At 49.0% G+C, this 15632-nt stretch overlaps 1 protein-coding gene across 1 annotated transcript in view; it reads left to right on the forward strand.

Moving 5' to 3' along the window:
• RNF114 (ring finger protein 114) overlaps window positions 1-13927 on the forward strand; it is a 16015-nt gene extending 2088 nt beyond the window's left edge. Inside the window, exons 2-7 of the mRNA XM_008061950.2 lie at window positions 7-61; window positions 4558-4708; window positions 6606-6712; window positions 7041-7155; window positions 10498-10605; window positions 12173-13927. Of these exons, the coding sequence (XP_008060141.2) occupies window positions 7-61; window positions 4558-4708; window positions 6606-6712; window positions 7041-7155; window positions 10498-10605; window positions 12173-12238 (602 nt within the window). The 3' untranslated portion in view covers window positions 12239-13927. The remainder of the gene's footprint in view (window positions 1-6; window positions 62-4557; window positions 4709-6605; window positions 6713-7040; window positions 7156-10497; window positions 10606-12172) is intronic.
• The last annotated feature ends 1705 nt before the right edge of the window (window positions 13928-15632 follow it).

Consider the following 15632-nt stretch of genomic DNA (forward strand, 5'->3'; position numbering starts at 1 on the left):
TCACGTGTCCCGTGTGCTTAGAGGTGTACGAGAAGCCGGTGCAGGTGCCCTGCGGACACGTGTAAGCGGCGAGCGCGGGCCTGGTCGGGGGCGCCTGGCGGGGAGGAGAACGGAGCCGCGGAGCGAGGCCCCGACGGGAGGCTCGGAGGGGAGGAGCCGGAGGACCGGCCTGGGGGGGCCTCTCCGCGAGGACCCCGGGGCTTCCGAAGCTGCGGGGAGCTCTCTTCTCCCTGCGTCCTCCCCCCCAGTGTCCCGCCCCTCTGCCACCTTAGCGGGCCCGCCGTTGGGCGCCGACGGTGTTCCGGGCGGCCTGTCAAACTCCTTCCACACGTGATCGGGGAGTCGTAGCCTGCTGGGGCGAGGGAGGGTCTGAAGTCCGCCCTTGAAGACCAGAGCTTCCCTGGAGTCGTCTGGGTCGCTCCTACGGGATGGAGCCTCGGGCACCGTGTGTCTGGCTCTGCCGAGTGCCTCTCATGTGCCCTAAAGCTGGGGAGATCTTCATGGGGACCTGCCCCCCCCGCTTAGCTGTGGAGGGGGGCGGGGACAGGGATTGTTCTCTTGTGTGGGTTCGTTCAGCCTGTTTTCAATTAAGCCTCCGTGGCCTGAATGCTGTTAACAGCCAGGTTATGATGTTTAAAGCTGAGACGTGTCCAGGCGTCCGGGACTGGTCCTGGACTGTGGTAAGTGCTTTGAGCTTGGCCCATTTGAGTCTAAGCCTTACGCCGTCAGATACACACACCAAAAGAAGTCGTAGAAATCGAGGCCGCCTGCTTCTTGCCTCTCAGAATGGGCATTTCCTGTGGCCTCAGTGCTTATCACGGGCTCCCCTTGGCATTGGTCTTGGGCGCCCTTTACTAGCCAGCGGGCACAATAGGCCCCTCCTGAGACTCATGGGCGTTATTCCTATGGCAACCCTGCAGGGGGCGAATAAACGGAGGGACTGGGGCCCACATGGGGGCTGCTCTGCTCGTTGCCTAACTCTTCGCAGGTGTCTGTTTTGCTAACCTCGAGAACAGTGCTTGGCACCTGGCAAGAGCTCCCAGCCACAGCGGCTGCTTCCTGCTTCTGCAGGCGCTTCTGGCTTCTCTTTGCAGTTCCCTTTGCCTGGAGCTCTTCTTGCCCCATTCCCACCCCTCACCACCACGCCCAGATCCTGCTCAGGCTCTAAGTCCCAGCTTATCACCACTCCCATCCAGATGGCTTCCACCACTTCTCTTCTGGGGCTTCTTTCACGGAGCAAAACGTAGGGGTCCGGAGGACAGTGGCCGTGTGTTTTCTGCCCAGGGTGTGAGCATCGTATTCTAGTCTTACAGTCGGCTGGCTGGAACACCCTCTGGGTGCCAGATTCTTGGGGCATGGGAATAAGGTGACTCTGCTCAGGGTTTACAGCCCAGTACATTGATTATAACTTAGAAACTAATGAACGTTCAAACTGTCAAGGAAATGCTTTGTGCAGGGGAGGAGTTTCAGGGATCAGACCTCTGTGAGTGGGAGGTGATCAGGTAATGGTTGAACAAGCTAAGAAATAGCTGGAAGCGTCCAGGTAGCTTTCTTATTGAGTCCTCTTATCCGAGAATCAGGTGTACCTAATTGTGGCTTAATTCATGAATTTCATCTACTGTTAACATTTGTGAAAAGACTTGACCCAGCTGTTCACCAACTGAGGAGCAGCATGATTTGAGGTTTCCTTGAGCGTTAACCTTTCCTGGGACAGAGAGCAAGGGACAGAACCTTGGCTCTTTCCTGTCCTCGCCATCCTGCCCCCTTCTGTCCTGCCCCTCCCCCCTGGGTGTTCAGTGCTGAGTGAAGACAGGTGGAAGCCCATTTGTGAGGGCAGCACAAGGCCCCCTGAGCCCTAGCCAAGTGACTTCTGCTGTGCCTAGTTGATATTTAACCTTGTGCTTGGAAATTTGAGCATTGCTGCTGGGCCACTGGGTTTTTATAAAACTTTATTTCAAGCCTTGAATGATGCTGTCCTCCAATCTGGAATACAACTGGAGAAGAGAATTTCTACACAGCACTGTGACAGGAGGGGTGGGGCATCGGAAGACTGAACTAGAAAAGGGCCCATAAATGGGAAATTGAAACTGAAAATCCAACCCAAGATAACGGCAGTTTAAACACAGGCATGTTGCTTGGGCGTGACTCAGGCAAAAGGCGCTCATGAACACTTGACCGAGGAGCTGTGCTGAGTGTGTGCTAGGGACACAGCTGCTTTCAGCTCGTGCTGCTTTGGGTTCAGGACACTCTCTGGGACCCCAGTGTCCTCTGAGGTTGCTCTGGGTTCTGCCTGCCTCTCCCACCTCCACGCTTGCCCTTCCTCTCTTGGTCTGCCACATCATGGCCCCCGAAGCCCTCCTTGCCTTTCACGTGATCCCGTGTGTGTGGTGCCATCTCTGTGGAAATCTGCATCCTGATCTGTGTTGCTTTCCTTAAGGTCAGATCTCAGCTCAAACGTCAGCTCCTCGAAGCAGCTTCCTGCGATCGCCCTAGTTGCTCTCTGTGCCTTGTTTTATCTCCTTCACATATTTCATCACTATCTGAGATTAACCTTGGTGTTCTCTTCCACTTTAGGATGTAAGCATCATCAGGGCAGGAACTTGGTGCAGTTTCCCCTCTGTCCTAGTGGTGAATGAGTAGAACCCTTTACCTTCTCTGAACCTGTCTGGAATTTTGCCTGGCAGCGTTAACATCTATCTCAAAGGCCGAGAGGAAGGAAGCTCTTAGAGACTGTAACAGAATTGTCACATGTGCAGAAGATTGTCTTTGATCCTTAGTTCTTCTGACAGGTATTGTTGCCTGCCTTAACTCTGTAGTGTGGTGGAGGGCTGGATAGGGAGTCTGGGTGGTACCCAGATTTGTGCCCTTTTACCATTCTGCTGTATTCCTCATCTCCATCACCACCCTCCTGGGCTTCGGGACGGAAACTCAGTCATCTTTGACTTTCCTCCTTTTTGGCTCCAAATTTAGTAAGTTACCAAATCCTGATTCTGCCCTCTGAATCATTTCCTGAATTCATTCTCTGTTCCTCAGGCAGACCCTCACAACCCCCTGCCTTTGGCCATCTGTTTGGTTTCTACTCTTGTCTTTCCTCACCTTTAAAAAAAAAAAAAGAGGGCTTGGCATGGTGGTTCAGCCTATAATCCCAGCACTTTGGGAGGCCAAGGCGAGAGGATTACCTGAGCCCGGGGGTTCAAGACCAGCCTGGACAACTTGGTGAGACCTTGTCTCTACAATAAACCACACACAAAAAAAATTGCCAGGTGTGGTGGCATGCGTCTGTAGTTCCAGCTACTTGGAAGACTGAGCCCAAAGGATCGCCTGAGCCCAGCAGGTTAAGGCAGCGGTGGCTGTCAGTGTGCCAGTGAACTCCAGCCTGGGTGACGGAGTGAGACTCCAACTCAAAAAAAAAGAAAACAGACAAAATACCCTTTTCCATGGTAGCACCAGAGTTATTTTACTGAAGCTGGGATTTGATCTTATTAATACCTTGCTTTATTTTTTTATTTTTAATTATTTATTTTTTTTGAGTTGGACTCTCACTCTGTCACCCAGACTGGAGTGCAGTGGCCGCTCCCGGCCACTGCAGCCTCGACCTGCTGGGCTCTGGTGATCCTTCCGCCTCAGCCTTCGGAGTAGCCGGAATTACAGGCATGCACTACCACGCCCGGCTGATTTTTTGATTTATTGTAGAGATGAGGTCTCGCCAAGTTGCCCAGGCGGGTCTCGAACCCACGGCTCAGGCAATCCACTCACCTCACCCTCCCAGAGCGCGGGATTACAGGCTGAGCCACCGAGCCCGGCTGATGTCTTGCTTTAAACCTCCAGCCCTGGCAGCAGACACCAGACCCTCTTGGTGTTTCCTGCCCATTGTGCCTTTCACAGCGTATCTTTCCTTTAATAAATCTACCTTTCCTAATTAAAAATAAATAAATAACATCTCTGGTCCCTCCTGCTTATTAGGAAAAGTCTGTTTGATTTTTTTCTTCCTCAGCTGCATCGTGGATTGTAAGCTCAGGGACCTGGAAACACCTTCCCTCCTGTGGCTGACCTCTTTTGGGGCTGCTCATGGGTGAGCCTCTGAGGTCTGAGCGGCCTTGTGTTTTCAGGTCCTGGCAGTTGCTCTTCCCTCTGTGGTCCCTTAGTGCTTGCCTTCACCTCTGATGGTGGCAGCTCCCGCTGACTGACTCGTATGTGCCGACACTCGGGTCTGCTATGCATACTGCATCTTCCTGCGGTGGGAGGGGTAGGTACTGCTGTCTGCATTTCATAGAGGAGAAAGGGGAGGTTCAGGAACCCCATCAGGATCCCTCTGTGACAAGACCTCCTAACATCTTTCACTGTGTATTGTGATAGTTTGCGCTTGTTTCTGTACCTGTGTGCGCTTCAATCTCCCTGCACCCCTGGTTTTTTGGCCTAGGAGGACTTAGAATTTGGGGAGTAGGGAGCAAAGTTGGTTTTACTCCATTTTCATTGATGTCTTTTTAAAAACTGACCCACATCTGTTGTCTTGTCCCCATGATGCATGACGGAGGTTCTCTGTGTGTCTTGTTCTAGCTTTTGCTCTGCATGCCTGCAGGAATGTCTGAAGCCGAAGAAGCCTGTCTGTGGGGTGTGTCGCAGCGCTCTGGCACCTGGCGTCCGAGCCGTGGAGCTCGAGCGGCAGATCGAGAGCACAGAGACCTCTTGCCATGGCTGCCGTAAGAATGTATGTGGAATAACGTGGAAGAGTCAGTGTCTTTCTGTGATGAGATGGGTAAAACATAGAGCTATTGCCACAGCATTTCTGAAGTTAGCATGACTAGGTGACTAATAGCACGTGTGCATGCCAGTTACCTGTGGCGATGGCTGTGCTGGTTCATTTCCGTAACCTTACTGGGTTTTGTTTATTCTTTCAAGACTTGGTTAAGTATATATTTTAGCTTTGAAAGCCATAGAAATCAAGTATCCTGGTTTTTTCCTATAAAAGATCCATTTTTCTAAAGCATTATACACAATTTTAATCAGAATATAATGACAATGGTATTTCATAATTATGAAAATATACAATGAAATTTTAACTCAAAAACTTATCTGTCTCAGTGAACTTGAGGGAAAATTTTGTAATCTATATTGTTAGAGATATAAAAATAATGGCTTAACTTTTCAGCACTTGCCAGGGAGGAATCATGATATAAAGGTCAACATGAGCTCATTTGGTTATAATAGCAACATCCAACATTTGAAATGCCTTTGTGCCCTAGAGGCAAGAGTTTTTATTTTCACATCTGTTGTAACTACCACTGGAAAGGACAAATACTATTGTCTTGTTTTCCCAGAGATGTACACAGCCTTATTGATTATAGAATCATAATTTTGTTAATCCTAGACAATAGAGAAATACAAAATAATGTAGGCCTGTTCCTCTTCAGAGATGACCACTTAAAAATGGTTCAATTTAAAAGGCTGCCTAATGTTTTCCACCCTTTGACAACCACAGATGCAAAGTTTTTACAAACACAGCTATAGGATTTTTACAAAATGGAATATAGTATAATATATAGTTCTTCAACCCTTTTTCACTTTCAGAAATTATCTCTACTTAATGACATGTTGGACAGCCTTTCATGTCAGTTATTTTTAACACCTCACCATGGATGACCACAGTATGGATATATCTTACCATTTCCTTTTCAGGGTGATTTAGTATTGGGGTGCATGGTACGGCTGTTACCATGCTGAACAGGGCTACTTTCCACCCCTTTTAATTGGGGACTCCTCATCTGGCAGCTTCAGGTCAGGTTGCTTAGCTGGAGGTGAGAAAAAGAATCATCATGGAAGCCAGAGCTCAAATACTGGAGCTTGTAGTTTCCTTTTAGAAACTCCAGATAATGAGATAGAATTTTCCATTCCCTTCATCTTTGTTTATGCATGCATACTGGGGTTTTTTTCTATATGCTTTTGATTTTCTTCATTTCACAATTAGTGATTGTATTGTGGGTGCACCTCTAAAAATGTTTTGCTTCCCCGTACCTCTCTCTTAGTTTCTTACACATTTTCTTTCTTTGAAAAACACCTGTATTGAAGCACTCTTCTCTGGGGTTTCCTCTCTCTTTCCATCTTACTATTGCATAGCCTAGGTTTATATGAAAGATGGAATTCAGAATTCAGTTTTTAAAGATCATTTATTCCAACCTGTTGATTAATACTTTAACCGGGGTTACTTAAATGATCACTTTTCTCTGCTCCACATAATGGAATGTGGTTCTTGGCTTGCTGTAAGGAGACTAGTTTAGCTGCTAGTGTAGAAAACCTTACAAACATCACTAAATTAGAGCATGTCTGTGAGCAGAGAGCAGGATATCAAGAATAAAGCAAGACTCGGGGAGTGTTATTCTCGAGTGGAAGCTGATGTCCTGGTTTGGTCAAGTAAAACACCAGCCTTGGAAGTCGTGGGAATTCGTGGGAAATCTGCAGTAGTTGGGGTTTTGGCTCCATCAGCATAATCAGGAGTCGGGTGAGATCAGTTGCCAGGGTGTTGCAGGTCTAGCTTTTATCTTGCCCTTGCTTTGGGACTGTGTTCAAGGTCCTCACTAACTTGTGGGCTCTGCTTCTTCCTACTCAAGTTCTTCCTGTCTAAGATCCGGGCCCACGTGGCTACCTGTTCCAAATACCAAAATTACATCATGGAAGGTGTGAAAGCCACCACTAAGGATGCATCTCTTCAGCCAAGGTAAACGACTCAGTCACCCTGTAGGTGGAATTCATCTCTTGCTACAAAGAAGTTGGACACTTAGCATGCTTTAGGGTTTAGTTGTATGAATATGCTGGCTAATGCTGATCAAAGGTTTTTTTAAATGGGGGGTATGCAGGGGAGGACTCTGATGCTTACTTCAAATGTTAGCTGGCTGTTATTTTCAAAACACTTCATCTGAAAGTGATCATCAGAATCCTTGTCATAACATAATCAATGAGCTTTACTTCTTTTGGGGGTGTGCAGTTGTTGCAGTTCCATGAAAAGGTTCTCAGGATTTTCTTTTTTCCTGCCTTTTGCCTTCTAGGAATGTCCCAAATCGTTACACCTTTCCTTGTCCTTACTGTCCTGAAAAGAACTTTGATCAGGAAGGACTTGTGGAACACTGCAAGTTATCCCATAGCATGGATACCAAATCTGTGGTAAGAGGAACCTTTTTTTTTTTAACTTTTATTATGGGAAAAAAGTCCAACTTAAATAAAAATGACAGGATTAGTACAGCAAACTCCTGTATGCCCTCACCGAGATACATAAATGATTAACATTTTGCCATATCTGCCATGCTCTAGATATACTTATTTCTCGCTGAACTGTTTGGGAATAAACTACCAAGACCCTTTGCACCCTGAGTATTTCAGTGTATATCTCCTAAGAACAAGAACATTTTCTTACAAAATTATATTTTGTGGGTGTAAATAATAACATTTAAGAAATTTAACATTGGTACAATTTACTATTTAACGTGAAACCCATTTTTAAATTTTAACAGTTGTAATGTCCTTTGTGGCAAATTCCCCCTCCCCCCAAGGAGGAAGCAGGGATGACATGTAGGTACTGTGTCCCCCGGGTGCCACATTAAGAGTTGTGTGGCTGGGCTCGGTGGGTCAGCCTGTAAACCCAGCACTTTGGGAGGTCAAGGCAAGTGGATTGACTGAGCCCGTGGGTTCGAGACCAGCCCAGGCAACTTGGCGAGGCCTCATCTCTACAATAAATTAAAAAACTAGTTGGGTGTGGTAGCACACATCTGTAGTTCCAGCTACTTAGAAGGCTGAGGTGGAAGGGTCGCCGGAGCCCAGCAGGTCAAGGCTGTAGTGGCCATGAGCGTGCCATTGCACTCCAGCCTGGGTGACGGAGTGAGGCTCCAATTAAAAAAAAAATAGTTGTGTGATGTCTTTTGGTCCTGTGGTTGGTAACATTAACTGAGATCCCTAGGGATCTGCCAGATTTCTCCTCCATAAAACTGCTATTTTCTGAGTGTCGTTTTTTCATAGTTGTGGGGAAAGAGGATTTAAATAAAATTATTAGGAAGGGGCTTATCAGTCCCTTGAAGCTTTACTTAAATATTACTGACTGACATGTAGTCCCTTTTTAAAAAAAAATAAATAAATAATATTTGAGCCAGGCACGGTGGCTCATACCTGTAATCCTAGCACTTTGGGAAGCGGAGGCGAGAGGATTGCCTGAGTCCAGGAATTTGAGACCAGTCTGGGCAACTTGGCAAGACCTTGTCTCTGCGATAAATCAAAAAATGAGCCAGGCGTGGTGACATGCACCAGTAGTTCCAGCTACTTGGAAGCTGAAGTAGAAGGACTGCCTGAGCCCAGCAGGTGGAGGCTACAGTAGCAGTGAGCATGCCACTGCACTCCAGCTTGGGCAACAGAGTGATATTCCAACTTAAAAAAAAAAATGAGCTGGGCTCGGTGGCTCAGCCTGTAATCCCAGCACTTTGCAAGGCTGAGGTGAGTGAATTGCCTGAGTCCACGGGTTCGAGACCCACCTGGGCAACTTGGCGAGACCTCATCTCTACAATAAATCAAAAGTTAGCTGGGCATGGTAGCGCACGCCTGTAGTTCCAGCTACTTGGAAGGCTGAGGCAGAAGGATCGCCGGAGCCCAGCAGGTTGAGGCTGCGGTGGTCAGGATTGGCCACTGCACTCTAGTCTGGGCGACAGAGTGAAACTCCAACTCAAAAAAAAAAAAAAAAAAAATGAGGGTACAGTGGCTCACGCCTATAATCCCAGCAGTTTGGGAGACCAAGTGGGAGGATTGCTCAAGCCCAGGAATTCAAGACCAGCCTAGGCAATATTGAGAGACCTCATTTCTCCAAAAAAAAAAAAAAATCAAAAAAACTAGCTGGGCATGGTAGTGCATTTGTAATTCCAGCTACTCAGGAGGCTGAGACAGGAGGATCACCTGAGCCCAGGAGATCAAGGCTGTGTTAAGCCATGATCATGCCACTGCATTCCAACCTGGGTGACAGAGTGAGACCCTGACTCAAAAAAAGTTTGAATTTGGCTCATCTCAGCAGTAGTTACCTTTCCCTCCTAATGTAATGAGCAGTCTAGGTCTTCCTGCATAGTTAGGTACACGCGTCCTCTGCAGTTGGGATGTCATTCTCCCATTTGTCACATACTCCTCCTTTTGAAATCAGTGCTCATCTTACTAGGTCTGATAGCATTCTTTATTTCTCTACCATAAATCTTACTTTGAAAAACATAGCCTTGCCAATGTTTATGTATGCTTATAAGTGAAAGTTTTAGACACAGATTAATTTGGCCAAAGTTTCTCTCTCTCTCCCTCCCCTGTACCCCCATCTCTGACTTCCTGAAATCCCCCTAATGTTTCATCTCTGTTGAAGCCTCTGTTTCTTCAACCCTTGGCTTTCTGCCCTGTCTCCCCTCTTCTGCAACTCCTTGACTGTCCTCCCTTCCCCTAGAAGCGTCTCCGCTCAGCCTCCTGTCTTACCCTGCATTCTGGCTCTGCGGCTGCCTGTCCACCTCTTCTCCTCATCTCTCCCTGTCCCAGATTGATCTTCCTTGCTGTTGGAGGGTAGGGGGCTCCAAGCCAGAGCACCCATACACGATTCCTCCCCATGCGGATTTTCATTCCAGTTGGCCTCCCATTGGCCTATGGTAGTTGCCACCTCCTGGCCTTTTCTCTGTGCTGCAACCTCTTCTCTGAAACCCCCTTTCATGTTTTCTTTGCCTTTCCGGGTATCTCCCAATCTTCAAAGCCCAAATCAACGTGTTTGTTTTTTTTTTTTTTCAGAGATAGAATCTCACTTTGTCACCCAGACAGGAGTGTAGAGGGCGGTCTCGCTACAGCCTCGACCTCCTGGGCTCAAGGGATCCTCCCACCTAAACCCTCCAAGGAGCTGGGACTACAGGCACACACCACCATACCTAGCTAATATTTTAAATTTTTTATAGAGATAGCGTCTCACTATATTCCCTAGACTGGTCTCAAACTCCTGACCTCAAGCAGTGCTCCTGCCTGAACCTTCCAAAGTGCTGGTCTTACAGGCATGAGCCACCACACCCAGCCATCCAGCCATATCAACATTTTACACGAGGGCTTTTTGGCCTGGTCTCCTCATCTAAGCATTACTTTGTCACAATGCATGTAAGGCTGTGTTGGGATGTTGCTCATCTGATTATTTCCTTGGTTTTCTTGGTACTTTGGGATCATCTTTTGTGTTGGGTTGGAAGGCCATGATCTAGGTCAGCCACCAGACTGACCCCTTTTCTGACTACAGTAGGGGATCAGAAAGGACGGGTCATGCCTTAAGCCTTTGCCCACTCCCACGAATTGTTTGACTTGAGCAGGAAATTTGCACTGTCTGGGATCTGACGAGCTCTGGAAGGAGTGACCAGGCCCTGGACTGGGGTGTCAGGAAGGCTGTTCTGGAAGAAGGCCAGACACAGGCCACAGAGAGCTGGTGCCAGCTCGGATGTCAGGCCTAAGACTTTGCTTCTTTGTTGAAAGGTTTGTCCGATATGTGCCTCGATGCCCTGGGGAGACCCCAACTACCGCAGCGCCAACTTCATAGAGCATATCCAGCGCCGGCACCAGTTCTCTTACGACACTTTCGTGGTGAGTCTGGAGCTCAGGCTCTGACCCCTCCCCTGGGGAGCAGCCCAACAACTTCACTTTTCTAAAGGGGAAGCTTGGGGCCCTGCCGTTGATCTCTGTCACTGGCAGGATGTTGGGGCTCCAGGCGCTGGGACGGCAGCCACACAGTTTGTGTTCATGGGCCAGTGGGTGGTCAGGGTGGCCCTTAAGAGGATGAGCTGGGCCATCTCATCTTCCCCTGCCCTGCGCCCACAGCTTTGCCCCCTTTCTTGTGGTCTGTATCATCTCTACCTGTTAGGGAACCTAGCATGGGAGCCTCAAGCTCAGATGCCCCGGGGACCCAGCAAGTCATGCACAGGGCCTCCTGAGGCTTTCCAAGCTGGATGGTGCCTGACCTGTGCTGTTGCCATCACCTCCACTGATGTTGTCCCATGGACACACAAGTGCAGTGGTGCCTGCCTTCTCCACCCCCACCCCTGAAGCAGGAGTGCAGAGTTTCACGTGAACTATCACAGCTTTCAATTATTTTTAAAATACTTTGGGTGAAATAGAGCACATCCACTAGTCAGATCTGGCCATCAGGGTTGTATTCTTCCACGAAGCTGGATGGTTTTAAGGGACACACCACTGCCTTGGCTTCATAGTGGCCAACTGTTTGGAGTAAGTTTTATTTACATATATAGGTGTCCTGGTAGGATTTTAGAGTACTCTTCAGTCTTAATGGTGGCATATCAGAATCTAAGAAGGAAAGCTCTCTCCTAAGGTATCATAAGGAATATTCTTAGTCTGACTGAGTATCTGTCTGAAACTCAGACTTCAAAAAATAGCTATCCTTTAGTTAATGTCACAAAGAGGAATGAAATTCCTTTTTTTTTTTTTCCTTGGAGCTGGAGTCTCACTCTGTCACCCAGGCTGGAGTGTGTGGCACACTCAAGGCCACCGCAGCTTCAACCTACTGGGTTCAGGTGATCCTTCCACTTTAGCCTTCCAAGTAGTCAGAGCTACAGGCAAGAGCCATCATGCCCAGCTAATTTTTTGATTCATTGTAGAGATGAGATCTCGCCAAGTTGCCCAGGCTGGTCTTGAACCCACGGGCTCAGGCAATTCTCTCACTTCAGCGCCCCCAGTGTGCTGGGATTATAGGCGTGAGCCACCGTGCCAGGCCTAGGAATGTAATTCTTAGTGCCTAAGTACACGATTTTGCTTCAATAAAGAAGGCCAGCTTCACTGCAGTTCCTGCTGTACCTACTGTCCCTAGAACCCTGTTCTGTCCTGGGCGCCGAATCCCCCTCTTAGGATGGCCCTTCAGCTATGTGCATGTGCGTACGCGTTCACCTTCTCTGAGGAACGAGGTTAAAAGTGCTGAGCACTAGACCTGTGTCAGCCTCCGTCATGGACTGCCTGGGCCTTGCAGCCCCGTTGAGGGAGGCATCGTTATTTCACGTGAGGTTGAGGAGCAGAGCAGAGAGGTTGAGTGACTGGCACTGGCCTAGCCCTGGCAGCGCACCACAGGCCAGGGTGGGCCGTCCCGCCACTCCCGCTGCACCGTGAACAGCCGCTCAGGCCGCAGGTCTCGTGTCGCCCTTAGGATTACGACGTCGATGAGGAGGACGTGATGAACCAGGTGCTGCAGCGCTCCATCATCGACCAGTGAGCATCCATGCTGTCCATCGTGTTCCAGAGCTCCTATGACCCATTCGACCTGAAACCTTTGACTCCTACACCGTCACTGTATGACAGACCTGAAATGAGCCATGGCACTGGGACAGGGGTAGCGGGTCCCCTACCAGAGCTCCCCTACTGTTAGCCTTGTTTGTCACGTGGTCTGGTCCTTCTTGGTTCTTATTACTTCCGGGAGTTTCTGCCGCCTCTTGGGGAAGACACCAGCCTCTCCCCTGTTCTGTTTCATGCTTGCTCCTCCTTCTAGTTCATCTCTCAGGTCCTCCAAGCCACCCAGGACCTTTTCTGGGTCATGAATAGCACAACGAAGCAGCCATCTCTTTTCCTTGTCCCCAAGGCGTGTGGACCCTGGCAGCAGTGCCCCTGACCAGAGCTATGGCCCCTGATGGGTTGCGGGGTGGCCAGAAGCTGGGGGCACCACCCCAGGGTGCATTTCACCAGGCCTTGGGGTAAATGTCTGGGCTTAGCAGGGTCTGATGCCGGAAGTGTTGATAAGTGACATTTTCCTGCTGCTCTTACACAACCTTAGAGTTAAGTGGTTCAGTCTTAAATGCCTGCATGGTGCCTTTTTAGGATAAGGTGTAACCGTATATTTCTAGTGGAAGTCTTTGTAGGTTAGGAAAGTTCAATCTGTTTTATCCTTCGGTGGGGAGAGGGTGGCTGACATGCGGGAGGGCTCTAGCCTTTTTTTGGTTTTGATTTTCAAACTGATGAGTATTTTCAGAAGGCAGCATCGGGGCCTGCCTGTATTCTTATCCTTGAAGCACGAAAAGGAGTCCTCAGATGAAAAAGAGGAGGCTTGGAGGCTCCAGTGGATACGTGTTCGTTTATCTTCTACTTGGTAACTTAGATTAAACTGACCATTGCTTTTCTGTCACAAATGGTTTCCTGTGACATGACATTGTGTTCGGCATGTAAATCCTTGAAAGCCTGCTTTCTGAATGCAGAGAAGCGCAGGAGACCCAGCATGCCCCATCTGTCTGAGGACACTCCTGTTCGTGAGGCATGGCACCTGTCGGAACGGTGGTGATGAGGGCCATCTCTGGACACTTGCCCTGGCAATGCTCAGAATCCTGCCACTTGGCATGTCCCGTGAACAGTAGTCACAGAAGGCCGAGGGCTGGTTGCCCGGCCTGAGGAAGCAGAGCCTCTGACTGATCAGAAGGCAAATGGACTTAGGCAGATTCTTTGTGTCATGCATCTCGAGTCTGGGCGTGGATTCTTTTTTGGCCTGTGGCTGGCGTTGCGAGTGACCACAGGTGCGGGACTGTCACTGCTGCTGTGGGCCTCTCCTGCCTGCCCATGCAGAGCTGCCGGTGCCTGGTGACCGGCGAAGATGAGGCTGCTGAGAAAATAGTTCTTTCATTGCTGTTACTGGAGAGGACCCAGGGGTTAAAGTCAGCCTCTTCACTGTCATTTTTGGAAGAAGTTCACTCAGACCTCCCTGAATTGAGATCATCTCAGCAGTTTGAAGGGAAATTGACAAAATTCACACTTGAGGGGACTGATGTGCGCGTGTGTCCATCTCACAGTGGGACAAGAAACTTCTTATCTCTTAAGTGCACTTCATGTATTTCTAATAAGATGACTTTCCAGAAAGTGAGATTTGTTATGTTCTGGCTTTTAAAAGATGAAATATAAATAAATTTCATAACTTATCCAATTGGGAAGCCATGCCATCTGTTTTCACGAAACTCCATTTGTGGATTCCTGGGCTTGGGGAACTCCAGGAGACTGTTACTCTAAGAGGGAAGCTCCTGTCTGCCATTGAATCTGTCTGGCTTCTGAGCACAGCTGACACTTTACCTCCTGGGGCCTGTCCAGACCCAATCTCTGCAAACAGTGAAAAGGTTAGCCAGGCATGGTGGCATGCACCTGTAGTTCCAGCTACTTGCGAGTCTGAGTTGGGAGAATCGCTTGAGCCTAGGAGTTCAAGGCTGCAGTGAGCTGTGATCATGTCGCTGCCCTGCAGCCTGGGTGAGGGAGTAAAACCCTCTCTCAAAAAAGGGGGTGGGGACATTAGACTCCAGGCTTGAACGAAACAAGGGAACGAGCCCAGTGATTATTTAGGGGAAGAGCTTGGCCCGCAGTGGGAACCAAGTTGAAAGGCCCCGAGGGGAGCACACGTTATGCTTGAGGCCCTGGTGGAGCGGAGGAAGGAGAGCGAGTCAGCAAGGGAGGTGTGGAAGCAGATCGGAGAGCCAGGCAGGACATGTTCAGGCCCTCGCTTTTCTCTGGGTGAGATGGGCGCATGGGTGGCTCCCAAGGGACATGATCCAGCGCAGGTTTCCGCAGGACCTTCTGGTGCTTTTGGAGAGGGGATGAGGGAGGCAGCGGCGGGAGCCAGGCCGCAGATGGGGGACTCGCACGGGGACTCGCAGCCATGCGGTGGGAGGTGAGGAGGTGGGCTCTGAAGGTGAAGGCTGGTGAAGTCTAGAAAGGGTCGAGGTGGCTCCAGGGCTTGGAGAAGCGGCGGTGTCTCTGGGTCGTGAGGGAATTGGTGGTTTTGGATGGGCACTTTGGACTTGGGAAACTTCAGGCTCCAGCGCCAAGCACCAGCTGCAGGAGGGGCCAGCACTCCAGCAGGTCACGGAATGAGCCAGGATGTGCCCGGGACACCACTACACAACTCTGAAAGTAACTGATGGCATCAGTGGCTCTCAGCACAACGATGAATGGGGATAGACTCAAAATGCAAGAGTCAACTAAAACAATCTGTCTACATTTATTTAAAATATCTTAAAACATTTTTAGGCCAGGCGTGGTGGCTCAAGCCTGTAATCCCAGGACTTTGGGAGGCCGAGGCAAGAGAATTGCCTGAGCACACGGGTTTGAGAACAGCCTGGACAACTTGGTGAGACCGCAGCTCTACAATAAGTAAAAAAAAATTAGGTGTGGTAATGCCTGCCTGTAGTTCCAACTGCTTGGAAGGCTGAGGCGGAAGGATCACCTGAGCCCAGCAGGTCGAGGCTGAGGTGGCTGTGATTGTGCTACTGCTCTCCAGCCTGGACGACAGTGAGACTCCGACTCAAAAAAAAAAAAAAAAGGTAGTGTTTGTTATGTACAGTGTGTGATCTTTGTGGAATGGTTAGGTCTAGCTAATTAACAAATGCATTACCTTACATAGCCGTCATTTTGTGGTGAGAACCTACCATTCTCTCTCTGCTTTTTCAAGTAAACAGTCGTCATGTTGTAGAGTAGATCTCTCTCTGATTATAGATCCTGTGACCAACATCTCCCTGCCACCTCCTCCCCAATCTCCCCGGGCTCTGGTCAGCACCATTCTACTCTCTCCTGTGAAATCAACATAGATTCCATGCATAAATGAAATCACACGGCTAATGCCTCCAGGCTCATCTGTGGTTCTT

The sequence above is a fragment of the Carlito syrichta genome, unplaced genomic scaffold (assembly GCF_000164805.1).
Source record: "Carlito syrichta isolate Samal-C Ts95f unplaced genomic scaffold, Tarsius_syrichta-2.0.1 Scaffold305642, whole genome shotgun sequence".
In the NCBI taxonomy this organism is placed as follows: Eukaryota; Metazoa; Chordata; class Mammalia; order Primates; family Tarsiidae; genus Carlito; species Carlito syrichta.